The sequence below is a fragment of the Lissotriton vulgaris genome, chromosome 10, assembly GCF_964263255.1.
Source record: "Lissotriton vulgaris chromosome 10, aLisVul1.2, whole genome shotgun sequence".
Lineage (NCBI taxonomy): Eukaryota > Metazoa > Chordata > Amphibia > Caudata > Salamandridae > Lissotriton > Lissotriton vulgaris.
The window spans coordinates 808,407,759-808,434,620 of NC_141698.1; the positions used below are offsets into that span (position 1 = coordinate 808,407,759).

General features: G+C 51.7%; 1 protein-coding gene across 1 annotated transcript in view; it reads right to left on the minus strand.

Annotated features, from left to right (window-relative positions):
* KIF15 (kinesin family member 15) overlaps window positions 1–26,862 on the minus strand; it is a 927,627-nt gene that overhangs the window by 476,227 nt on the left and 424,538 nt on the right. The window contains exons 21-22 of the mRNA XM_086941724.1: window positions 25,280–25,430; window positions 6,234–6,319 (exon numbers count right to left, since the gene is read on the minus strand). Coding sequence (XP_086797850.1) covers window positions 6,234–6,319; window positions 25,280–25,430 — 237 coding nt within the window. The remainder of the gene's footprint in view (window positions 1–6,233; window positions 6,320–25,279; window positions 25,431–26,862) is intronic.

Consider the following 26,862-nt stretch of genomic DNA (forward strand, 5'->3'; position numbering starts at 1 on the left):
CCGCTCAATCTCCAAGCATGGAGGCAGAGACTGGACAGGTTCGGGTGGAGGACCGTCCCCTGTTGCTGAGACAGAAGGTCCTCCTGAAGAGGCAGACGAACCGGGGGATCGACTGACATACTGAGTAGCTCGGGATACCAGTACCTTCGTGCCCAGTCGGGAGCCACAAGGATGACTTGGGCCCGGTTGCGTTTGATCTTCTTCAGCACTCTGGGCAGAAGTGGTATAGGCGGAAAGGCGTACAACAGACCGCAACTCCACTCGCGACGAAAAGCGTCTCCCAGCGAGTGCCGCCTTGGAAATTCCAATGTGCAGAACTGATGACATTGCGCGTTCTCTTCGGTGGCGAATAGATCTAACCAAGGCTCTCCCCACTGCAGAAAGAGACCTTGCGCCACGTCCGAGTATAGACCCCATTCCTGATCCACCAAGCACCGTTGGCGGAGTTCATCCGCCCTGCCGTTCAGAGAACCTGATAGGTGTTGAACCACCAGGGTCACGCCCTGATGTTCCAGCCACTGCCAGAGGCGCAGAGCCTCCTGGCAGAGGGTCCACGGCCCCACCCCGCCCTGTTTGTTGCAGTACCACATGGCGGTGGTGTTGTCTGTGAAAACCTGCACTACACTCCCCCGGACAGAGGGGAGGAATGTCTTCAGTGCAAGACGAATTGCCCGCAGCTCCAAAAGGTTGATATGGAGCCAGGACTCCGCCGGAGACCAGAGGCATCTGATCTCCGCCTCTCACACGTGGCCTGCCCAGCCCTGGAGGGACGTGTCCGTCACAACTACGTTCTCCAGTTGGGGAGGGAGAGGGATCTACCGCTGACCCTTATCGCGGTCCGCGAGCCACCACTGCAGCTGTCTTGCAGTGCCCTCCGAGATCAGGACATGGTCGGACAGGTTGCCCTGATGCTGGGCCCACTGCAACTTCAGGTCCCACTGCAGAGCCCGCATCCGCCAACAGGCGTGATGCACCAGAAGGACGCAGGAAGCCATCAGCCCCAGAAGCTGCAGCGTCAACCTGACCGAGACTCGGGATAAAGGCTGAAAGATCGGAATCCGAGCCTGAATGTCCCGAACCCGCTGCTCGAGGGGGTAAACCCGAAACTGCGCCGAGACTAGAACCACTCCGATGAAGAGGAGCTTCTGAGAGGGACACAGGTGTGACTTTTGGCACGTTGATGGAGAAACCCAGCAGGTGCAGGATATCCGCCGTCGTCTGGAGGTGGCTGACGACTGTCTGGGGCGAGCCCGCCTTCAACAACCAGTCGTCGAGGTAGGGGAAGACTGAAACACCTAACCTGTGCAGATGAGCTGCAACCACCGCCACCACTTTCGTGAACACCCGTGGGGCGCTGGTAAGGCAGAAGGGGAGCATGGTAAACTGAGTGCTCGTGGCCTACCGTGAACCGCAGGTAGCACCGGTGGGCCGGCAGGACGGGGATGTGGAAATAAGTGTCCTGCAAGCCCAACGCTACCATCCAGTCTCCTGGGTCCAGGGCAGCTAAGACCTGAGCCAGTGTCAGCATTTTGAACTTCTCCTTCCGGAGGAAGCCGTTGACGTTCCGTAGATCCAAGATAGGGCGTAGGCCCCCTTTGCCCTTCTTGGGTACCAGAGAGTAGTGGGAGTAGCAACCACACCCTACTTCTTGCCTAGGAACGCGCTCGATGGCCCCCTTGGCCAAGAGGGCCGTAACTTCCTCCTGCAGAAGCCGCAAATGATCCCCCGATACGTGGTGGTATTGCGGTGGCATGGCTGGAGGGGTCGTCTCGAAGGGGAGGGAGTAGCCCCTTCGGACGATTTGCAGCACCCACCTGTCCTATGTGACAGTGCGACAGTGGGAGTGGTGATGGCGAACCCTGCCCCCCACTGGCGTCACATGGGCCCGAAAGCACGGACTAGGAAGGTTTTGAGGCGGATGCTGCGGGGGAAGGTGTGGACTGGCCTCGTTGTTGTCCCCGACCGCCCCCACGGCGGTTTTCGACAGCCGCCACCATGTTAGATGTTAGTCTGCGGTGCGTGGCTGGCAGCACGTGTGGGGGCGCCCCTTCCTTGGCCACGAATGGAGCGAAAGGCACCCGTTTGCTGGCGCGGGGCCGAGAGGCCCAAGGACTTGGCCGTAGCCCTGGAGTCCTTAAAGTTCTCAAGCGCATGGTCTGCCTTGTCGCCAAAGAGGCGACGGCCATCAAACGGCATGTCCATGAGGGTATTCTGGACATCCGCTGAAAAGTTGGCGGACCTCAACCAGGCGTGGCGACCAATCGCCACCGTCGTTGCCATCGCTCTGCCCAGTGAGTCGGTCGTATCCAGCCCACACCGGATGGAAAAACGTGCCGCATCTCGACCCTCCGCAAGGGCTTAGGAGAGTTTAGCCTTAACCTCCGCCGGGCCTTGTGGCAGCACGTCCGCGACCGTGTCCCACAGGGAGTGAGTGTAGCGGCCCAAGAGGCATACGGTGTTGGAAGACCGCAGTCCCAAACTAAGGGAGAGAATATCTTCTTTCCATAATTCTCATACCTCTTGGATTCCGGATCAGGCGGAGCCGACAGGAATGCGGTCTAGGAGTTAGAGGCCTGGATGACCAGGCTCTCAGGGGTGGGGTGGGTGGACAGGAAACAAGGGTCACCCGGGGCCGGGCGGTGGCGACTGGCCACGTTCCAATCTACAGGTTGGCCTGTAGCGGGCCTGGACCAAGTGCCCAAAAGAACGTCAGTCAAGGCGTCATTAAACGGCAGCAGAGGCTCAGCCGAGCTTGACTGCGGTCTAAGGACCTCAGTGAGGAGGTTAGTCCTCACGGCCACGACGGGGAGGCTGTCCGTGTCAACATCACACTGAAGGTTGCCCCCTCCTCCGAAGCCACGGTAGGAGGTGAGACAAAACCAAAAGCGGGTCTTTCTCCTCCAGGTCCTCCGAAAGACACAACCAGGAAAAAACAGAAGAAAGAAATGCCACTGACAAAGATTGAAATATTCAAGGAATCTATCGTGTTATATAGCCACAATGATGTATATTAGAGAATTTATCAGAATGTCAAAAAGAAATTGAATTTAGCCTTGAGAAAGCCCTGGCGCAATTCGCCACAGAGGGCGAAACACGTGTCGGCTGTCAATGTTCAATTCTGTATCAATAAAATTCAATTTTTTCTAAAATTGGACTGACCCTATTTCTTGAGTGGAAATCTGAATCAATGATTACAGGTTTCAACGTTAAAACAATACGCATATAAACCTGGAAAACATAATCTCCTTTTTCTAAAAACGAGACAAAACCAGTGTCTGGCGTAGTGTCCAGACCACTGGCATCCCCAAGTCCACCTGTCCAGTCCTTCTGGGACTGACACTCACGTGTCAGAGGGTCCTCAGACCCCTCCCAATACTCCGCATCACCCATCTCCTGATAATCAAGGTTGTCAAATGACGGGGCCAGTTCATTGAAGAAAAACTCCACAAGCGGCGTCGAGAGCGGCGCCCAGCTCAGACGCTGGAACCGGGTCGAGGGAGGTATTGGGAACGGCGCCGCCCGAGGACGGCGCCGGAGGTGACACCTGCGGGACCGGTGCCGGTGAGGTCGTCAGGTCGACCGGCGGCGATCCGGATCCAGAAGCGGATCCAGTGGGGCCCTGCGTCGCCGGCGGCGTCGGGCCGAAGCACCCGCCGGCGTCGAGGCCGAAGCACCCGACCCGCTAGGGCCCCCAGATGGGTCCGCTAGGCCCGAAAGGCGCTGAGGAGCCCGCCGGAGGAGAGAGGGACCTCATGGCCATGAGGAAGCGCTCGATCTCCTCCGGCGTCACTTGCTGCCCAGGGACCGGAGGGTATAGGGCAGGTCGCGACGCACGCGACTCCGACGGAGCAGCGTGGGCGGTGTCACCCGAACTGACCTTTGCTTTCAATCTGCCTCATAACATCGACCCAGCCCGTGAACAAGGAACAAGGTGGTCTGAAATGCGTAGGGCTTGAAATGTTCAGGCTGTTACCTGCGGATTGCTGCAAATAAAGAAACGCTACTGAAACAGAGTGGTGACTCGGCTGCTTCGTGAGTGCGCTTTCAAATGGGGGCAATTCTTTGTGTGGGATATAAAACCGTCCGGTTCCTGTCGGGAAAGCTGTACCGCCATTACCAGGCATGGTCTGCTGCGTGGGGGCTTTACTTTACGCAATGAGCAGAAAGGAAGCAGTTAGCAATTAAATACAATGGGAGGTCACTGCCTGTAGCTCACTGGAGAGCTGTTAAATGATGTTCCAAATGATGTGAATGTGGCGGAACCCACTGAAGGGGATAATTGGAAGGCAAAGTGACTACATGTCCCAGAATGCTGGGATTGAAAATCACGCCCACTGGAAGGTTTAAAAACCAATTGACACTGACCTTTGCTTTCAATCTGCCTCATAACATCGAACCAGCCCGTGAACAAGGAACAAGACGTTCTGAAACGTGTAGGGCTTGAAATGTTCAGGCTGTTACCTGCTGATTGCTGCAAATAAAGAAACGCTACTGAAACAGAGTGGTGACTCGGCTGCTTCGTGAGTGCACTTTCAAATGGGGGCAATTCTTTGTGTGTGATTATATATATATATATATATATATATATATATATATATATATATATATATATATAGAGAGAGAGAGAGAGAGAGAGAGCGAGAGAGAGAGATTTTAAAGAATTTATAGATGGAGAAGAGACGGGCACTACAGGATAAGCAACACGAAAATGGCTTAACAGCATAGTCCAAAACATTTAAGGTATAATAGAATTGTATGATATTTCAATGGATGAACTGATTTATGTATATAGACTATGTTGGTAATAGTGTTGTTTTGAATTATACTGGGAGGAGTGCACAGAGTTATGAGCAGTAACTTTAGGTCTATTCAAGTGTTTGTTATTAATTTTTAAAGGTGGTGGGTTTCTCAAACCTGTACAGAGATTTCTTTCGCCAAGGCACGTCAGACCATTGTTTTAAATTAAATCATTTTAGTATTACATAACCTGGAGGGGCAGTCTCTTCTAGCTACAGAACCTTTAAAATACATTTTGCAGGGATGCGCCTGCATGTTGTGTTTAAGTGGGGACACACACACAAAACCAACACACACACACACACACACACCCAGACGCGCACACACAGATTAAAAGGGCCCTGCCAGCATGGACTGCGACTTTGGGGACTACCGTTGATGGAAATAGGTCTGCTCATAAAGCACAAACTTCACTTGCATACATCTGGATTTGGTCTGCTCGTAATGGCAGATGTAAATTTGACTATAGCTTGTGATTCCTCAAAAGTTACATGCTTTGCTATGTATTGGAACAATGGCAGAGAACCGCTTCGGGGCACCATGCCTAGGTTATTGGTAAGATTTTTACTCTCCATGACAGATAACGGTGGTATTTGTCATTCGAGGCTCTAAATATTTTTCTGAAAAGCTTACATTTTGTAAAAATGGACAGATTCACATCTCTTGACCTTAGACATTCTGACTGTGTAATTGGGCACCAAACATTTATATTTGGAATGATGATCTTTGTAATTAGGCTAGGAGTAGCAAAGTGCGTGCCTCTTGCAAAGCGCATGCCTCTTTCGAAGTTAGAGCCATTAAAACTTCTGCTATAGGGGCTAATAGCACTTAAGTGGCATTGTGACCTTCCCAAGAGTTGAAACATATTGATTTTGATTCTCGGAGTAATGGAGTAATAAAGGCACGGAGGTGTTCTCAAAGTAGATAGATTTTCCAATTTCATATTTTAAAAAACCAAACACAGAAAACCAAACAGCTCAGTTTACACACTTCTAGTTAACATGTACACGATGGCCAAGATGCTGGTAACTGGAAGAGAAAATGGATGTTAGGAGGGGTGGGGGAGACGAGCAACAGAAACAAAGGTGAAGGACAGGAGGAGACCAGGGAAGTGGACAGAGAGTGAAATAAAAGGAATAACAAACTGGGGGAGAAAAGAGATCAGGAATATGTAATGGGAGGTGACAGCAGATGCCAGAAGAAGAGGCACGGAGGGGACAAAGGAATTCTGGGTCCTCCCTTAAATGAAGCAAGTAGATCATCCATATTCGATTTGCATACACTAATAAGACTTGCTGTTTAAAGGGAACTGCAAAGAAACAAAGGAAATGCATAAAGGAAGTCTCTTAGCACTTCTCAAAGCTTTCCTCCATGAATCTTGATACTTATTTGGGGAAATTCTTAAGATCCCGTCTAATAAAGAACAGACTACTTACTTTGAGGTATTTTCCTTGTCTTCTTGTAGCTGAGACGCCAGCTTCTGCTTAAGTTCTCTCTCAGTTTCCAGAAGTTCCAAAAGATTCTTAAGAAAAAGTACATATGACCTCATATGTGGATGTTAATTAAACAAAGGCAAAATCACAAAAAATTGTTAAGGAATCACAATGTACCAAGATAGTGGACAAAAACAACCTACGATATAGACACGGATGCATAAATATTTATTCTCAGAGTCCATGTTACAGTTAAAACCTCACTAAAAGCAGGTTGATAACACAAAAACTGAAGAAAAAAAAGTGAATGATTTGGAAGATCTATGAAAAATTAATACTTCACTGTAAACCTTCATCATATTCATATCAATAGGTATATTCCCACATGGGCAACAGAAGTCATTGACACACTGTAGTCTGTAAAGATTCTTTGGATTTAAAATTGCCCAGCTTCATGCAGATTATGATCCTGTATTTTTTGTGTGCTCTTTTACAGTACCATGGCATGGATGAACAAATTACTGAGCTTCAGTAACTTAGTGCCCACACCGTCATCCGCTCCCCCTTGCATTTTATACACTTGCCCATATAATGATTACACAGGACAAATTGTTATGGGTAAAGAACTGCTGCAGGTTTATTTTCATACACAAAGTATGCCGTTATCTGTGGGTTGTCTTACAGGCGATCCAGGGCAGGCAGCCCCTCGCTGCCCCGCCCGCCTAATGAGCCAGCCGGCACGGTGAGTCGACGCCCGGACAGTGCAGCACCTTTGTAGATCCCCTTCTGGATCACGTGATCATGCATTCTACTCCCGCCCCTTTCAGGGCGGAGCGTGGTATGGCACACCCCAGGTTGGTCAGGCCCCCAACCGCCCAAAGGACTAATGAGGCGCCGTCGCGGTTTCCCCAGAACCTCCCTGAGGCTCCCCCAGAGCCTCCCTGCGGCTCCAGGTCTTTGGCTCAGGCACCCTTACTATGCCAGGCAGAGGTACCCTTACTGTACCAGTCTGCCGCAGAGGTACCCTTACTGTACCAGTCTGCCTCCAGATCGCCCTGTAACTCCGCCTGCAACACAAAAGAAAACATTAGAACGTCCAAATCAGCATGCCACCTGCCCACCTGCTGGGTACGAGGATAGGGTGGGTGCAGCGAGGCAGGCAGGCGCAGGACGATCGGCACAGAGGCCGGACAGGAAGCGGAAAGGAGGGCAGAACGACCACGAAGAGGTCGCATACTGGGCGGCAGGGGCCTAAATACCCGGCCCGCCCACCCACGTGCCCTCCCCCGGATGCACGTCACTGGTGCACCTGGCCAGGGGAGGGGCTGGTGAAGTGCCCGAGCCTCCCCCTCTACGGGGACTGAAGGGGGGGGCTGCCCTGCTGATGTCCCCCTGTGGGAGACGCAGGCAGCGGCATAGTGCCCACACCGTCATCCGCTCCCCCTTGCATTTTATACACTTGCCCATATAATGATTACACAGGACACATTGTTATAGATAAAGAACTGCTGCAGGTTTATTTTCATACACAAAGTATGCCGTTATCTGTGGGTTATCTTGCGGGCGATCCAGGGCAGGCAGCCCCTCGCTGTTCCGCCCGCCTAATGAGCCAGCCGGCACGGTGGGTCGACGCCCCGACAGTGCGGAACCTTTGTAGATCCCCTTCTGGATCACGTGATCATGCATTCTACTCTCTTCCCTTTCAGGGTGGAGCGTGGTATGGCACAACCCCGGTTGGTAAGGACCCCAACCGCCCGAAGGACTAACGGGGCGCCGTCACGGTTTCCCTGGAACTTCCCTGCGGCTCCAGGTCTTTGGCTCAGGCACCCTTACTGTGCCAGGCAGAGGTACCCTTACTGTACCAGTCTGCCGCAGAGGTACCCTTACTGTACCAGTCTGCCTCCAGATCGCCCTGTAACTCCGCCACAGCTCTGGAGGAGGCTGCCGTCGATGACAGAGCCCCCCACCTCAGAGCTCCCCACTTACATCTCGCAGATTCCAGTGCCTCCCAGTTGTGCGAGCCGGTAGGTGGCATCAAATGGCTCAAAGCCTGTAGGGTCCGAGCCGGATGTAATGTACAGTGCCTATTTATTGGCTTCTTTACGTGAATATTTCAGCACAGAGCCACCTTAGAAGGATTGACCATTGTGCAAATATCTAATAAGGGTGTATAGCATGCAAAATCCTGAACATTTCCTCTGGGCAACACCGTACAGTCTGATATGTGCCAGAGGGCCGCACCGAAGCAGTGGCATTAACAAGGAGACAGATTAGGGTGGAGAATTATGGGGATAGGGAGAAAAGAGCACACATTATCCAAAGATTTCTAGAAAATCATTTCTTTAAAATCTTTATTGTACATTTTAGGACTTGTAAGTTATAAGACCAAAAATAGATACAGAATATACTGTTAATTTTAACTGCCTGCCCCCCCGCCAACACTCACCGACCCTGCCCTACTGTAATCATGATCATTTTCCTTACCTTGTTTTATTCACCTCTGCTGTCCTCTCAGCTAAGCCAGGGATGCATATGAGCAGGGATGGCTAGCTAAACGTACAAGCTGAACTTGCCGACAAAACTAAGCCCACAACCAGAAAAGCATGAACGGCAAGCCTATGCAACATCGCTTTTTATAGCTTTTCTGATTCTGGGCTTTGTTGCTAGAGCAATTTCAAATTGTTCTATGAGCAGGACAGCCTAGCTCTTAAAACAAGGTGAACTGTGAGGATGTGCCCAGCGGGGACAGGAGGTGGCCCAAAGGGCATGCAGGTGCCGGCGCAAGTAATTCACACCACACAGTATCGGACTGTCGGAAGTACCTCCCCGAGCGGGCGCGTCTTTTTATTTACCCTGCAGGCCACGCCTGGCCTGCGGATGACGTGCGGCGGTCCTGAGGCAACAGGACCGCTAACCATTACATCCCTTCCCAACTCAATCCTTGAAAATAAACAGTTCAAACAGTTTGTGTGAGGCGAACACAGGTCGGGGTACCTGTACAACGTGCAGTGGCGTTGGTCGTGCATCATCAGCAAACAAAGTCTTGCAGGTGTTGGTTCGGGCGAGGATTTGGTCGTCGTTTGAACCCCTGAGGCTAGCTTTGCAGACGCGTGCCGTCGGGGGTCGTGCTGTTCAGAGGCAGGCCTGGGGATGGAGAGGTGGTAGCCTCCGGTGTTCCCCTGCCTCCGTCGCTCCCTGATCCTCCGCTTGGGTCTTCTTGTGCTGTGATGGTCGGGCCAACTGGTTGATTCTCGTGGGGTCCCGTCGGTTGTACAGCAGGGATTTCCTTGAATCATGGGATGTTTCGGGAAACTTCTTTTTTTCCTCTCCGTGCAGTCACCATGGTTCCGTTGTGGGCAGTGACCGTCCAGTTCGTTCTGAACTTTCCAACTGGTCGGCGGTCCTTGAGGAGGACAGTGGTCCCAGTTCGGAGTGTCCGTGATGCGGCATTGCGGTGGAGGCTTACTTGTTGGTTCCGAATGGTTCTCCGGTCTTTTGTTTCCTCGGCTTCTAGAGGCGGTGACACCCATCCTGGACATGTGGGGAGAAGGTCTCTTCTGGGGCCGTGAAGCATCAGCGACCAGGGGCTCCTCTGTGTGGTGCAGTGGGGGGTGCTCCTGTACTCTCTCAGGAATTCGTGAAGCTGCTTCTCTGGGTCGGCCTGTTCAACCACCGCTATGCGGAACATCTTGTTTAACGTGCGTATAAACCGTTCCACATCGCCGTTGGCTTGTGGCCATTGAGGAGTGACTCGCCGGTGATGTATTCCTAGCTGTTCTAGGAATGTGGCGAAATCTGCCCCTTCAAACGGTGGCCCATTGTCACTGCGAATCTCGTGGGGAAACCCAAACATGGCAAACACTTTCCAGGATGGGGTCCACGTGGTTAAAGGCAGTGGACACAACCGGCTCCACTATGGGGTACTTCGAGAAGGCGTCTACCAGCACTAACATGCGTTTCCCTCCAGGGAAGCTCCCGAAGTCTACGCTCACTTTGGACCATGGGGCGGTGCATGCTTCTTCGGTAATCACCGGAGACGGTCTTTCTAGGGAGCTCGTCAGTTGGCATGGCGGATAGTGACAGAAAAAATCCTCGACCATTTTCCCTAGTTCCGGAAAACAAACCTTTTCTCTCATCTGTGCTTTCATCTTTGTTACACCCTGATGGCCTCCATGAGCTAATTGGGTTGCGTGGTGCTTTAGTGCTTGAGGTATTACTAGCTCTTCATAGGATTCCGCCCCCCGTGGCGCTGAATTTGTTTCTTATTCGCCATATCTTCGCAAGGTTTTCTCGATCTTCCGGGGCCCTGGAGTTGGCTTGGCGGAGGTAATGCGTACATGACCATTTTTGGAAGGCTTGTAGAGTTTTGGCATACACTGCGTCGGTGGCGGCTGCTTCTTTGATGTCGTTCATGGTTTGGGGGCAAGCAGCCATTGATACCAGGTGTACGTAGTGTTCTGCACCTTCGGTGTCTTCCGGTATATCTTGCGGGAAGGGGTGCCTCAACAGGAAATCAGCTGGGTTTTTGGCTCCCGGACGGTATACCATCTCCATCTCGTATGGCTGTAGCTGGACTGCCCATCGCTCAATTCGGGGAGCGGGATGAGGCGCAGTTCCTTTGAAGAGAGGAACAAGGGGCTGGTGGTCAGTGACCATGGTGAACGGCTGCCCGGTTAAGTATAGATGAAAATGACTAGAGGCCCATTTTATAGCTAATGCTTCCCGCTCGATCTGAGCGAATCTTGCTTCGGTGGGCGTGAGAGACTTGCTGGCGAATGCCATGGCTGCCCATTGGCCGGGTTCATGTTCTTTGGCCAAAATCTCCTAGTCCTACTGGGCTTGCGCCAACGAGCACCTCAGTTTTATTCACTGGATCAAAGTAGGCCAGCGTGGCTTCTTCCAGGAGTGCATCTTTTAATCCTCAAAACGCCTCTTCCTCTTTCTGACCCCATTGCCACTTGGTGTCCGTACAGGTAAGGGCCCTGAGCGGCTCTGCCCAGGTAGCTAGTCCTGGGATGAATCTCCCGCAGTACGGGCCAATCCCAGAAAACTTGTCACTTCAGTTGGCGTTGTCGGGGAGTGGGTGTTCTTGATAGCGTGTGACTTACTCAGGTCCACTCGGGTGCCTTCCTGATTGAACACGTACCCGAAAAATTCAAGAGCTGGTTGGAAGAATTGACACTTGTCTCTATGCAGCGTTGCCCCGTGCTCGCTGAGACGTTTTAAGGTATTGCAGAGGTGTCTGTGCTGGTCAGCTGCGGTTGCTGAGTGGATCAGTATATTGTCGCTGACGTTCAACATTCCTGGTAATCCTGACAGAATCTCCTGTATCGTGTTTTGGAATACTTCCGCTGCTGAGGATATCCAGAAGTTGAGCTTTTTGTATTTTCCTAGCCCTAGGTGGGTGCTGAAAGTGGTGATGTAACGGCTTTCTTCTGACAAAGGAAGCTGGTGGTATCCTGCATTTCAAATCGATCTTCGAAAACCACTTGGACCCATTGACGTCTGCAATGATGTCATTCATCGTTGGTGGGATGTGATGTTCCCTTCTGATGGCTTTGTTCAGTAGTCTCATATCGAGGCAGAGGCGTATGGCTCCCGGCTGCTTCGGTTTTTCCATGATGACCATCAATGACACCCACGGCATTGGTTCCGACACCTTCTCGATGATGCCTTGTTCTTCCAGGGTTTCCAGTTCCTTTTCCATCAGTGGCCTTGGATGGAATGGTACTCTTCTGTGTCGTAAAGCAACTGGGGCAACCGCCTTGTCAAAGTGTAATTTGATGGGATCACACTTGATGCATCTGAGCCCTTAGAATAGCTCAGGGAACTGGCCAAATAGTTCCTCTACTTGGTGGGTTTGGATTCTCCTGGCAAACGAGACGAGGCCTAAGTCCTCTGCAGTGTGGCTGCTCAGTAGGGTGTCTGCTTCTCGGTCGATAATTTGGATCGTTGCTGTGACTTCCAGGTTTTCTGCTTTGATGGGGACCAAAATCTTCCCTTTTAACGGAAGAGGTGTGTCCCTCCGTATGCGTATATCCTGGTCTTGGACGGGGTCACTAGTGGGCATGGTCGTAGACGTAGATATTGTTGGGAGGCCCAATACATTCAATGTCGCTCCGGTGTCAATGACTGCTTTTATCTCGGTTCCTGCGACATGGATCATGTATGTGGGCTAGGGCATACGGCGTCACTTAAGCTCACGTGCGAAGGAAATCAGGTATACTTTATCATCTCCTTCCGAGGAGTCTTAGACTGGCCCTTGGTACCTTCTGCCTTTTTTTTGGGCATCTTCGGATGGTGCTGCCTCTGTCACCGACCGTTGTCGTACCGCCCGTGTTGGGGTCTTTGGTTTCGGTAATCACAGCCTCTGTTTCGTCTTCGGCACACAGTGGCAAAGTGGTTGGGTATGCCGCAATTGGTACATTTCTTCCCGTGTGCAGGATAGTCTTTTGCTGCGTGTGGCTTGTGGCCGCAGTATCCACATCTCGGCTTTGGTTTCCTGAAGGAGTCTCCCTTCGGCGTGGTCCTGAGGGCAACTGCCCGCTCCGTCTTGATGGCATTGGAACGTCCCTGGGGCTTGTTAAGCGCCTGGTCCATCTCGTTCACTCTGGCTGCCGACAGGTCATGCAACCTTGCCAGTATCAACATGTCTTCGAGCGCGATCCTCGGTTGGCCTAAGATGAGGCCGCTCAGTGTCTTGCCTCGGCATCCCTGGATGAGCTGCCCCTGATCTCTTTTGGTTGGTCATCTTCAGGGCACTTGCTGGTAAGTTTGCGTAACCGGGCGCAGAATGTGCCCATGGACTCCCCTTACCTCTGGCGGGCTTGACACAGCTTGAACCAATCAAAATCAGGGTTCAGTTGTGGATCAAAATGGGCGTCTAGCCCAGTCACCGCTGCATTGTAGTCAGTGGGTGCCCCTGTGTTAGGCAGGTGTTTCAAAAGTTTAGGGATTTAGTCACCAGCATAGTGCAGCAGCAACAACCTCTTCACCGCTTCGTCAGTCTCACGGGTCGCGACAAAGTAATTGCTTAGGCACTCAATCCATATCTTTCATCTGGGGGATGCTGTCGCGGGATCCTCCAATCCGCTGAATGGCGGTAACACCACTTAGGCCGCGTGTTGGAAGGTGGTGGACGGGTGCTGCAGCCTGATCGTTGTCCCCCATGGGGGTCTGGGGTGAAAAGAGCCGGCCTGGCGAAGAGCAGTCAATGTGCCCAACACTGGTGGGGGTGAGTCAGCAGAAGTTGCGACGCAGAGGACCAGCATAGTGGTCCAAAATTGTTGAGCTGATTGAGAGCAGACAAGTCCACTGGTAGGCCCTACAGGTGAGGTGGTGCGTGTGCACGTGGAGGTGCAGCTCGTAGAGCGGAGCAAGTGCAGGCAGCCCACAGTGATTGCACGGCAGAAGAGATGGAGAGGCGCCTGGTAGTGCCAGAGTCTTCCTTCTGGGGCTGGGAGCAGAGGCGCAGCAGGGTGCACTCTTCCGATAAAGAGGTGCGCACAGATGCACGAGGTGTCGCAGTCCGCGGATCTGCAGCCGCAACCGAAGATCAGTGCGCCCGTCAGAAGCGGGCAGGCAGCAGAGATAGATAGCGAGGGTCACGGCCCTCCTCGTTGCCAGTGTGAGGATGCACCCAGCGTGGACAGGATTTGGCCCACAGGGCATGCAGATGCTGGTGTTGGCGCAAGTAATTCACACCACACAGTATCATACTGCCGAAAGTACCACCCCCGAAAGGGCGCTTCCTTTTTGTTTACCCCGCAGGCCACGCCAGGCATGCGGATGACGTGCGGCGGTCCTGAGACAGGACTGCTAACCATTACACTAACGGGCCATACTTTGAGTACCACTGGCCTACAGGGACCTTTTTAGGTAAGAAAAACAGTTCATAGAACGAGAGGGTTGAGAAGGAATCTGCAGCTAGATAGGGTCTCTACCAGATAAGGCACTATCCAAAGTTACTCACCTCAGAATAGATACCATAGTAATACTACCCCAGAAGTGGGTCTGCGAATTGGCAGAGCTCATCAAGTCCAGGCGGGCCAAATGGGCAACGTGCCAATCACAACGGACTTCACTGTCCAGGAAGTAGTGTTCGATACACGTGTGCAAGGATGTCCATGTAGCAACCTAACAGATGTCTAAGACAGGAACTCCACGAACTAGTGCAGTAGTGGCAGATTGTCTTTGGTGGCATGAGTCCACTAGAACTTAGAGAGTTGCTTCTTGGCTAATTCAAAGCAGATCTTTAAGCCAAATATAATCCATCTGGAGATGGTGAGTTTCTGCACTGCTTTTCCCTTCTTTGCTCCAGTGAACTCAACAAAGAGCTGATCATTCATCCATTGTTCTAGGGTCGGATCAATATAAAATGAAAATACCCTTTTTGGATCCAAGTGTTGTAGTCTTTTCTTCTCCTGCTTAGAGGTGTGAGGCAGAGCACAAAGGGTCAGCAGCGTGATGCTTTGGCAAATATGGAAAGGTGTTGCCACACTAGACTGAAAAGAGTACAGGTTCAGAAAACCAGTTTGTCTGGGAAGAAGCTAGTATACAAAGGGTGAAATGAAAGAGCTTATCGTCGCTGATTCTCCAGGCAGATGTGATGGCCACCAAGAAGACTGCCTCGATTGGCAGAAGTATTGGGGATCAGTTATGCAGGAGTTTAAAGGGGGAACACATCAAGAAGGTTAAGACCAAATTAAGGTTCCAATGGAGCATAACAAAAGGTTTGGGAGGAAACATATGTTGAGGACCTTTCAGGCAAAGTGTCACAACGTGTGACAATTGGGCAGAGATGATCTGGCAACTGCAAGAAAGCAAAGGTGGCTGAAAGATACCCCTTTACTGTCTTCATAGCAAGTCAATGCCAGACTAAGGAAAAAACAAACATCCAGGCAAGGGTGCAGAAAGTGGGTCAACATGTTTTTCAGTGCACCACGCCACAAACTTGTCCAAGCAACAGGCACGTTCGGTTTTTGGTGATGGATGCCGGGGAAGGAGTGATATCGTCAGAAAGGGAGCGAGGTCACCTACCACACTTAATTATAAAGACACTGCGCCTGAGCACATTCACAAAGGATTTGACACTCGTTTTTGTGCCCCTGGATAAGCTGGGGCCAGGGTAGGAAGGCAGACAATTCCAAGCACCTCTTGAAACATCTCCTAGATTAAAGCTGGCACCAAGGATAAATAGTGGACCCTCAAACCCAACTTTGCAGTACACCTCTGGGCCTCTGGAAGGCTCTGAGGGACTGCTGTGCTGCTCTACGGCAAGAAGGACTGCTATTCTGCTGCCAGAGTGAGAAGGGGTGGACCTGAATCTTCAACCCAAGAACAAAGAGTGACTCCAAGGGATAGGAGCTGGCTTCTGAGATACAAAAGGCTCCAAGCACCTTGAACACAGCACCTGGAATGTCTGCTGTGAGTCCTGGCCCCATGTGGTGCCACCCCAGTCCTGGACACTTTGAAAGTGGGCCTGAAGGTACTCTGCCAGTCCATCTGCAGTCCTTTAGCAAGAACAGATGGTGCATGACGCATCTCCTTGAAACTCCATATCTGAACAGACGCTGAGCAACACATCGCACTGCAGCCAGGAGCTCCTCTGAACCGCAAAGCATTCTCAACACAACACTTCGAATTGATATCCCCCATCAACTGCATCCTTGATGACACCAGACCTTGCATCGCAGCCCTGCAGCTCGTCTGAACCACAGCTGCAAGAAGCATCTTCAACTTAGGACCTGGCAACCAGGATATAGGGTACGTTTTTCCAGTGGGCCTAATCTGGTCCCTGTAACAGGCCTGTGCTTCATCACGGTCAGCCTGAACTGATGTCTGGCACAACCAGATTACAACACTTAGCTTTGTGCTTTTAGGCACCATTTTCACTTAAACAATTAAAATTGCAAATATCTAGTTCTACTGATTGAATTTTTGTCGTTTTGGTCTCAAATGAATGATTACATTTGTTCTATTTTTCTAAAATGGTGTGGTATTTTTCTTGTGTTGTGTTTTTACTTTATTACGGTTTAAAGTGCTGCATAAACACTAGTTTACACCCAGTTAAGCCTGACTGCTTTTTCCCAAGCTGCCAGAGGGTTGAGCATAGGTTAATTTGGGGTTTGCTTGTCACTTCAACCTGACAGTAATTGTGGTTGCTGCTTGAGTATGGTTTCGCCCCCATCAACCAGTAACCCAATTTCCCACAGTTACCCATAACACCTTTTGATGGTACTCAGTTTATTGACTAAAAGGTAGCTGAAAACCCTGTAGATCACACTCGATGTAAGTATTGGGACAGTAAAGCACAAGTTACTACTTGTGTAACGATATATCTGTAAGAGACATTAGTTAGTGATAGATTCCTTACCTTAGAATATCCCCAGGCGTCAGACTGGATCCGGAAACATTTGCGTAGCAGTACCCTTGCGCGTCGGTAGGCGTCGTCTGCGGCTCCGCGTCCGTCGTCGGCGTCGTGATGACGTCGGAGTACTTAGACGCCGCCTCTGCGTGCTGACGTCAGTTCTTAGCCACAGCTTTTCCGCGCCAGAAGCGCAGAGCCATGACAAAAACCAACACTGGTGCCAAGAAACTAGGGCCCTGAAAGGGGATGACCTTAACCCTAGATATCGCTTCGCAGAACCGGGAGGATGGGTGGGTCGGTAAGGAATCTATCACTAACTAATGTCTCTTACAGATATATCGTTACACAAGTAGTAACTTGTGCATCTGAAAGAGACACGTTAGTGATAGATTCCTTACCTTAGAATAGATACCCCAGCAATACCAACCCCGTGGTGGTGGGTCTGCGAACCAATACTCACACCAGAAAGTCCTGGAGGACGGAACGGCCAAAGTAGCCGTCCCTCAGGACTTGACTGTCCAGGCAATAGTGTCTTGCAAACGTGTGCAGCGAGGCCCACGTAGCCGCCTGGCAAATGTCCTGCAAGGGCACGCCGCAGCCCAAGGCAGTTGTAGTGGCCGTGGCTCGAGTCGAGTGAGCCCTCAGCCCAGCAGGGGGCTCCTTCTTAGCCAAGGAGTAACACGCTTGGATGCACAAGATAATCCACCGGGAGATGGTCCGCTTGTGCACCGCTTTCCCTTTCTTAGCGCCCGCGTATCCCACAAAGAGTTGATCATCCACCCGGAACTGTTGTGTGCGATTCACATAGAATGAGAGCGCACGTTTTGGGTCCAGACAGTGGAGCCTCTCCTCCTCTCTCGAGGGGAGCGGAGGCGGAAAGAAGGTGGGCAACGTGATGGATTGCCCAATGTGGAAGGCCGTGACTACCTTGGGTAGGAAGGAGGCCCTTGTCCGTAACACAACCTTGTCCGGATTGACTGAAAGGAAAGGAGGCTTACAAGATAGAGCCTGGAGCTCACTCACTCTCCTGGCAGAGGTGATGGCTACCAGGAAGGCAGTCTTCAAAGAAAGAAGGCGAAGAGGACAGTTGTGAAGTGGCTCAAAGGGAGCGCACATCAAACGTAAGAAACAGGTTCAAGTCCCACTGAGGCATCACGAAGGGAACCGGAGGAAAGGTATGAGTGATGCCCTTCAAGAATCGATTAACGATAGGGGACTTGAACAAAGAAGGTTGGTCGAGCAGTCTCAGAAAGGCTGAAAGAGCTGAAAGATAGCCCTTGACAGTGCCCAGAGCAGAACCCTGCTGGGCAAGAGAGAGAAGAAAGAGGAGAACCTCAGAAAAAGAGGAGCATTGAGGGGATCCACAGCCTTTGCTGCGCACCATGCCACAAATCTGTTCCACCTGCAGGCGTATACCGACTTTGTGGAGGGACGCCTGGCTGCCAGAATGATGTTGCAAACTTCAGGAGGCAAGTCAAATGGCCTCAACTGTCGCCGCTCAATCTCCAAGCATGGAGGTGGAGACTGGACAGGTTCGGGTGGAGGACCGTCCCCTGCTGCTGCGACAGAAGGTCGTCCTGAAGAGGCAGACAAACTGGGGGATCGACTGACATACTGAGTAGCTCGGGATACCAGTACCTTCGTGCCCAGTCCGGAGCCCCAAGGATGACTTGTGCCCGGTCGCGCTTGATCTTCTTCAGCACTCTGGGCAGAAGTGGTATAGGTGGAAAGGCATACAACAGACCGCAGCTCCACTCGCGCCGAAAAGCGTCTCCGAGCGAGTGCCGCCTTGGAAATTTCCAACGCGCAGAACTGATGACATTGAGCGTTCTCTTCGGTGGCGAATAGATCAACAGCATAATGTCTGTCTTCTCCCCGTTGAGTTTATGACAGGAAGATTGCATCCACCTGGCAACAGCCTCTTGACAGGGACCTAGGGTGGTAGACTATCCCTCAGAGTGGTCCAAAGAGACCACCAGTTGGGTGTCGTCGGCGTAGGTAACGATACGCACACCAAAGTGATGGACTATCCTGTCTAGGGGTTCCTTATAGGCATTAAAAAGAGTGGGGCTCAGGGAGGAGCCCTGGGGAACCCCACACCTGAGTGGGTGCTTGGGGGAGACTGCCTCGCCCTCAAACACCTGGAAGAATCGTTCATCCAGGAAGGAGCTCAGCCATTCCAGGGCCGCACCCGACACGCCCAAGCCACTCAATCGTTGTAATAATGTGGCATGGTTGACCGCGTCGAACGCGGCACTGAGGTCAAGTAAAATGATGGCGGCTTTTCCTCCCCGGTCCAGCACAGCTCCGGCTTCTTCCGTAACCGCTAAGAGAGCGGTTTCAGTTCCGTGCTGCGGGCAGAACCCTGTCAGAGGCACGGAGCAGACTGTTGGACTCTAAATAGTCCACTAAGATGTTGTTGACGTGCCTCTCAAGCAGTTTACTCATCCATGGAAGTAAAGAAATGGGGCAATAGTTAGCCAAGTTGTTCTGATCCAATGTGGGCTTTTTCAGCAAAGCTTTAACCATCGCACACTTCCATGGAGATGGAACGGATTTAGAAGTGATGGAAGCATTAAGGACATCCAAGATGACCGGACGAATAACGTTGATGACCTTAATGAGAGTCTGAGGGGGTGCTTGATCATTGGGAGATCCAGAGGTGATCTTAAGAATCAACCTATCTAAAGTAGTGGGGTCGAGGAGTGGAAATCTGTCCAGCATACATGGGACAGGAGAGTCGGAAGTTATGGAAATGGTGAGTTCTGTGTCATCCTCGACAGTGCTGAATGAAGAATAAATAACCTGAATTTTCTGGGAAAAAAAGGTGGCAAGGTCGTTACAGCGAGTTTGTGCGCCGTCAGATGACGGACGCTCAGAGGAGGGAGAGATTAAGGATTTAACTCTGCCCTGGAGGGACGCGTCCGTCACAACCACGTGCTCCGGTTGGGGAAGGGAGAGGGATCTGCCGTTGACCCAATCACGGTCCGTAAGCCACCACTGCAGCTGTCTCGCAGTGCCCTCCGAGATCAGGACATGGTCGGACAGGTTGCCCTGGTGCTGGGCCCACTGAAACTTCAGGTCCCACTGCAGAGCCCGCATCCGCCACCGTGCGTGATGCACCAGAAGGATGCAGGAGGCCATCACCCCAGAAGCCGCAGCGTCAACCTGACCGAAACTCGGGATAAAGGCCGGAAGATCGGAATCAGAGCCTGTATATCCCAAACCCGCTGTTCGGGCGGGTAAACCCGAAACTGCGCTGAGTCGAGAACCGCTCCGATGAAAAGGAGCTTCTGAGAGGGGCACAGGTGTGACTTCGGCACATTGATGGAAAATCCCAGCTGGTGCAGGAGATCCGCCGTAGTCTGGAGGTGGCTGACGACTGTCTGGGGCGAGCCCACCTTCAACAACCAGTCGTCTAAGTAGGGCAACACCCCTAACCTGCGCAGATGAGCTGCGAACACCGCCATCACCTTCGTGAACACCCGTGGGGCGCTGGTAAGGCCGAAGGGGACACGGTAAACTGAAAGTGCTCGTGGCCTACCATGAACCGCAGATAACGCCGGTGGGCCAGCAGGACAGGGATGTGAAAATTCGCGTCCTGCAAGTCCAACGCTACCATGCAGTCTCCTGGGTCTAGGGCAGCTAAGACCTGAGCCAGAGTCAGCATTTTGAACTTCTCCTTCCGGAGGAAGCCGTTGACGTTCCTCAGATCCAAGATAGGGCTTAGGCCCCCTTTGCCCTTCTTGGGTACCAGAAAGTAGTGGGAGTAGCAACCACGTCCTACTTCTGGCCCAGGAACGCGCTCGATGGCCCCCTTGGCCAAGAGGGCCGAAACTTCCTCCTGCAGGAGCCGCAAGTGATCCCCCGATACGCGGTGGTGTTGCGGTGGCATGGCTTGAGGGGTCGTCTCGAAGGGGAGGGAGTAGCCCCTCCGGACGATCTGCATCACCCACCTGTCCGAAGTGACAGTGCAGCAGTGAGAGTGGTGATGGCGAACCCTGCCTCCCACTGGCGTCACATGGGCCGAAAAGCACGGACTAGGAGGGCTTAGAAGTGGATGCCACGGGGGCAGGTGTGGACTGACTCCGCCTGGGTCCCCGACCGCCTCCGCGGCGGTTTCCACGGCCGCCGCCGCGCTGGACGACAGTTTGCGGCGAGTGGCTGGCGGAACGTGTGGGGACGCCCCTTCCTTGGCCACGAAAGGAGCGAAAGGCACCCGTTTGCTGGCGCGGGGCCGAGAGGCCCAAGGACTTGGCCGTAGCCCTGGAGTCCTTAAAGCGCTCAAGCGCGTGGTCTGCCTTGTCGCCAAGGAGGCGACGGCCATCGAACGGCATGTCCATCAGAGTGTTCTGGACGTCTGCCGAGAAATTGGCGGATCTCAGCCAGGCGTGGCGTCTGACCACCACTGTCGTAGCCATCGCTCTGCCTAGCGAGTCAGTTGTGTCTAGCGACACACCTGATATAATACTTGGCTGCGTCCCGGCCCTCCACAAGGGCTTGGCAGAGTTTGGCCCGTACCTTCAACGGGCACTCTGGCAGCACTTCCGCCACCGTCTCCCACAGAGAGTGGGTGTAGCGGCCCAAGAGGCATGCGGTGTTGGAAGACCGCAGTCCCAAACTAAGGGACGAGAAGATCTTCTTGCCATAGTTCTCGTACCTCTTTGATTCCCTGTCCGGCGGGGCCATCGGGAATGCGGTCTGGGAATTAGAGGCCTGGATGACTAGGCTCTCGGGGTGGGGTGGGAGGACAGGAAACATGGGTCGCCCGGAGCCGGGCGGTGGCGTCTGGCCACGTTCCTATCTACGGGCGAACCCGTAGCGGGCCTGGACCAAGTGCCCAAAAGAACGTCCGTCAAGGCCTCATTAAACGGCAGCAGAGGCTCCGTGGAGCATGACTGCGGCTTAAGGACCTCAGTGAGGAGATTAGTCCTCACGGCCGAGACGGGCAGCTGAAGGCCCAAGGCCTTAGCCGCCCTCGTCAACACCACACCATAGGTGGCTCCCTCCTCCGATGCCACGGTAGGAGGAGAGACAAATCCAGTGTCTGGAGAGGTGTCCAGGCCACTGGCCTCCCCAAGGTCTCCTGCCCAGTCCATGTTAGACTGGCACTCCCTGGCCAGAGGGTCCTCAGACTCCTCCCAATCCTCCTCGTCCCTCATCTCCTGAGATTCAAGGTCGTAATTATATGAGGTCGGTTCGTAGAAGTTGAAGTCTCCAAACGGCGTCGAATTCGGCGCCGATAGGCGCCGTCCCGACGTCGGAACCGAATGAAAGGAGGCATCGGGGACGGCGCCGCCTGAGGACGGCGCCGTAGGGGACACCACACGGACCGACGCCGGGGGGGTCGTAAGGTCCACTGGTGAGGATCCAGAGCCCGATGAAGGTCCAGCGGCACCCTGCGGTGCCGGGCCCGAAGGCGCCGGTGCCGCAGGACCCTGCGGCGCCGGGCCAGAGGGCACCGGCGGTGTCGGGATCGTGGGGCCCTGCGGCGCCGGGCCCGAAGGCGCCGGCGGCGTCGGGGCCGAAGCACCCAACGGCGTCGGGGTCAAAGCCCCCGACCCACTAGGGCCACCAGACGGGTTCACTGGGCCCGAAGGCGCCGCGGAACCCGGAGGAGAAAGGGACCTCATGGCCATGAGGAAACGCTCGATCTCCTCCGGCGTCGCGTTCAGCCCAGGGACCGGAGGGTATGGGGCCGGACGCGGCGCCCGCGACTCCCGAGGAGCCGCGTGGGCGGTGTCACCTGTACCCCCAGCCGCATCGCGCGAGCGTCGGGGGGAGTCAGAAGAGCGATGAGGTCTCTTCGACTTATTATGCTTCTTACCTGACGACTTGGACCCGGAGGAGTGGTGCCGACTACCGGAGCTTTGGCGACTCCGTCCCCGCGACCTGTCCCTCGACCTCCTGTGGGACCGGGACCTCACAAGGCGCGGGGCCGACTGCCGGAGTTCGAGCCGCCTGCAGGACCGCTCCTGCCTGGCCTTCCTCGAAAGGGCCCGACAGTCGGGGCAGGCCTCGTCGTCATGGTCGACGCCCAAACACGTCAGGCACAGGCGGTGGGGATCCGTGACCGACATGGTACGGTCGCACTCGTCGCAATGCTTGAATCCGGGCATTCCTACAGGCACCGTCGGAGTCGTACAGACTTCGAAATGGATTGAAAAAGATCACCAAAAAACTTAGTCAAATAGTGACTAGGGTAACTGCTCTTTCCAAATCTGCGCTGGCTGGGGCGGAAAAAAGAATAACTGACGTCAGCACGCGGAGGCGGCGTCTAAGTACTCCGACGATGTCATCACAGCGCCTACGACGCCGACGACGGACGCGGAGCCGGTACTGCTACGCAAAAGTTTCCGGATCCAGTCTGACGCCTGGGGATATTCTAAGGTAAGGAATCTATCACTAACGTGTCTCTTTCAGATATGCTAAGTCACCTTGCTGAAAACAGTTTATTCACCAGAATCACGAACCGCCTCACAATTAACTTGAGTTTACATTGGAAGCCTGTATGCACAGAAACTTGATGTCTTTGCGTTTCATACAACTTACACAAAAAAATTCCCAAATTGCCAGCTTACTGACTGCCCAGGGCAGGCGGAAGAGAAAGCAGCTTTGTCCGCATTGTCAGGCGAAGCAATCAGTTGATGATGATGCATGCCCTCATTGCAGGGATCATTCTTTTGTTCCTGTGCTTGCAGCAACCCAAAGAGTGTTTCCATGATCTATCTGGACTACGGGCCAAGAATCACAGCAGTAGGATTGTGGAATGTATTGCTAGGTGAAAGATGGCAAACCTAGGCCCAAGATGTTATCGGAGGCTCCTAAGCCAAGTAAGATTTTTCCTATGATGTATATTTCTGCCAGTACCATACATTAGTGGCCAATTCTAAGTGAAGGGTGCATCACAAGGTGCTCATTTTCTTATTAAATATACATTTTTGGCCCCTTTGCTTCCAGTTTGCCCCTGACTTTTGGTCCTTGCAGCTAGAAATGTCTACGGTATTCTTTCGGAATTTGGCCTGGCTTCTTTCTCCTTCATGTTACACAAGAGAAGGTTGGTGCTTTGCTATTCTCAATTTATGAACTTCAATCAAGATGATTAATACTGGCAAGGAGGCCCCAATCCCCCCATCCCCCCCCCCCCCCCCCCCCCCCAAGTTTGTAGTTTTTTTCTTCCCATCTCGGACCGTTCCTAGAGGCTAGTGAGCTAAGTCGCCATTTCTTCGGCAATATTAGCGGCTGCTACTGGTTGCAGCAGTATTTGGGAGCTACAAAGACAATAGTAAATAAGCAGTGACAGATACTATTGCTTCAATCAACTACTTGCTAAAATTGTCTGTGTGCTCAAGAGCACAACACAATGGTGTAAACCACGTGAAGAGCTTGATTGGATCTCTGAGGACATTCTTGCATTCAACACCACAAATGAGATTGTTGAGCATGAAGGAGGATTGAGTCAGCATAAATGCTAACTTTTGGTTTAATCACGGAGTGCTACTTTCGGTGAGCTGCTGTGAACAACAAACCTGCAAGACTAAACATATCACAATTCTTAAAGGAGTGAAAGCATCAACCTTGCTCTACAGAGACACAAAGAATCCAGGCACACATGCAAAAGACATTTCAGCTTGGCAGTTCTGGTCAAATGTTTTTCTAGAGGAGCCCTAATGGGTGTCAAGACAATCAGTGTAATGGCACAAAAGAACAAGCAAAGTACTTACACTTGAAAGGGGATGAACATGTCAATGGCAATATCTGAACAGAAAATAGGCAGCATTTCTGGTTATTTACCCTACGTCCTACGGTGCATTTTGCATGTTACAGCTGGTCATATCAGCATGAGGCTTTTCAACAGAAAATCAACCAACCAATCAAGGTTTTCAGTGAAAACCAATCAAGGTTTTCAGCTGGGGAGATTGCTGGAGGCCAGTGGTGGGGAGGAGCCGGTAACACAATAATACAAAGACAAGTGAGAGCTTATGGCTCTGTGCACTTGCATGCTGTAGAACTGAAGTCAATATTCAATGGCCATGTAATGCACACTATTTACAATAGGCACTAATATCAGATAAAAAAGGCAAAATCTAAGAGAATACGTTGTGGGATAGGTTTGGTTGCAAACAAGGACACAGGGTCTGAACTAAACCAAATAGGAGTGGTTGGTGATCCACACAAGCTGTAACCACATTTTACTACCAGGACCATTAAAAATAATTATCTGGGCAAGTCATAGACCTGCACTCCGTGCAATAGGAGTACTGCTTAGCCTGCTTAGGTTTCAAAAACCATTTGAAAGTGTAGTGCATTTCTCTGGTTGAGAAGACCGAAGTCAAGACCAAAAGGTAATTTCTGCAAAATCTGGCAAATAGGAGAACCTTGTGGAGCACTACTGGAGAAAAATGGGATTGAAATAAAATTTAAAATGCCTGGAGTCCCTGTTAAGGGGTTATCAAAAGGAGACAGGGAAGCAGGGGAAACAACTTAGATACCAATTAAAATTAACTGAACGTTCGAAAATCATTTTGAATAAAGCAGCTCTAATTCACATGATAAAGGTATATTTTTCTTATCCAATGTCCACAGCACCATTACAAGCAGGCTACACCATTACCTAATCACTGATTCGCATAGCTGCAATGCTTGAAGTTAAGTAAGAAGTTAAGGAAAGCTTCCTTACGCTGAGTTCAGTTTTCAGAGTGTCGCCTTCTTGGTTTGTGGCCAGTAATTGTTGCTTCAGTTGATCAGTCTCAAACTTCATTACCTCTTCCAAATTATCATATGCATCTTGGAGAGATCGTTTTTCTTCTAGGATGGTTTCATGCTCTAGCCTGTAACATTGAGGAATATATCTCAAAAACAAGAAAGCATGCATGTCCACAGGAAGACAACGGAATAGCTAGCTACCTGCAGTCCAAGTTCTCTTCCAGGTAATCGTCATAGTCATAAGCATAGAATTGTGGAGCCTTTTACAGACAGATGTGCAATAGGCTTTTCATTTTTTAAAAAAAACTTTTTGAAACAAAGTACTTTTGAAAGCCTGTATTTTACCACGTAAGCTTATTTTAATTTAAAAAAAGAACAGGTTACTTACCTTCGGTAACGCTTTTTCTGGTGGATACAGTGTCTGCCTGTGGATTCCTCACCTTATGAATATCCCCAGCGGCAGCATTCTGCAGAAACTTTCCTAGCTCTCCCCGCCGACGAGGTCGTCACAATGCTATTGCTCCACACGCGGCTCCACATGACGTCACTGGAGCCATAAGAGGGCCACGCCGGCGTGATGAAGTCAGTTCCACGCATTTTTTCCATGCCTCCGAGACGAATGGGCGGACTGTCCATAGAGACATTGCATACATAGTATTAAAACAAATACACACAGTGTAAAGTGAAATGAAAAAGCAACAGAAAGCAAATATTTCCTATAAGCCTACACAAAGGCAAACAGAGGAAACACAAAATGACAATATGAAACAACCATATTAACCAATACCTCTTTTAACATATAAACGGGTGGACAACGGGGAGGCGGGTGGGTCAGTGAGTAATCCACAGGCAGATACTGTATCCACCAGAAAAAGCATTACCGAAGGTAAGTAACTTGTTCTTCTGATGGATACATCTGCCTGTGGATTCCTCACCTTATGAAAAGAATCCCACAGTAGTCCAACCCCCGGAGGAGGGTGTCCACCCTTCTATACCAAAAAGTCTTGCAAAACAGAGCGCGCAAAATGGCCAGCCGTCCTCACCTCGGAATCTAAGCAGTAATGCTTTGTGAAAGTTTGGAGGGAGGCCCAAGTTGAGGCCTTACAGATGTCCAACACAGGAACACCTCTGGACATGGCAGAAGTAGATGATTTAGTCCTGGTGGAATGAGCTCCAATGCCTTCAATAGTCTCCTTACTAGCCAGAGCGTATCACATCTTGATGCACAAGTTGATTCACCTGGATAAAGTGCACTTGTGCACCACCTTGCCCTTCATGCGTCCAACGTAGCCCACAAAGAGCTGATCGTCCAGTCACAAGTCCTTCATTCTATCTAGATAGAAACAAACAGTCCTCTTAGGATCCAAGCGGTGAAAACTCTCCTCCTCCTTCGAAGGGTGAGGGGGAAGGATAAAATGTAGGGAGGTTAATGTAAATGTAAATGTAAATGTACAGGAATTTATATAGCGCAAATCACCAACCGGTCTCTAAGCGCTTGCTTAGGGAACCCGTCCTGGTATTCCCCTGCGAGATAACCCTGGCAGGGTATCCGCAAGG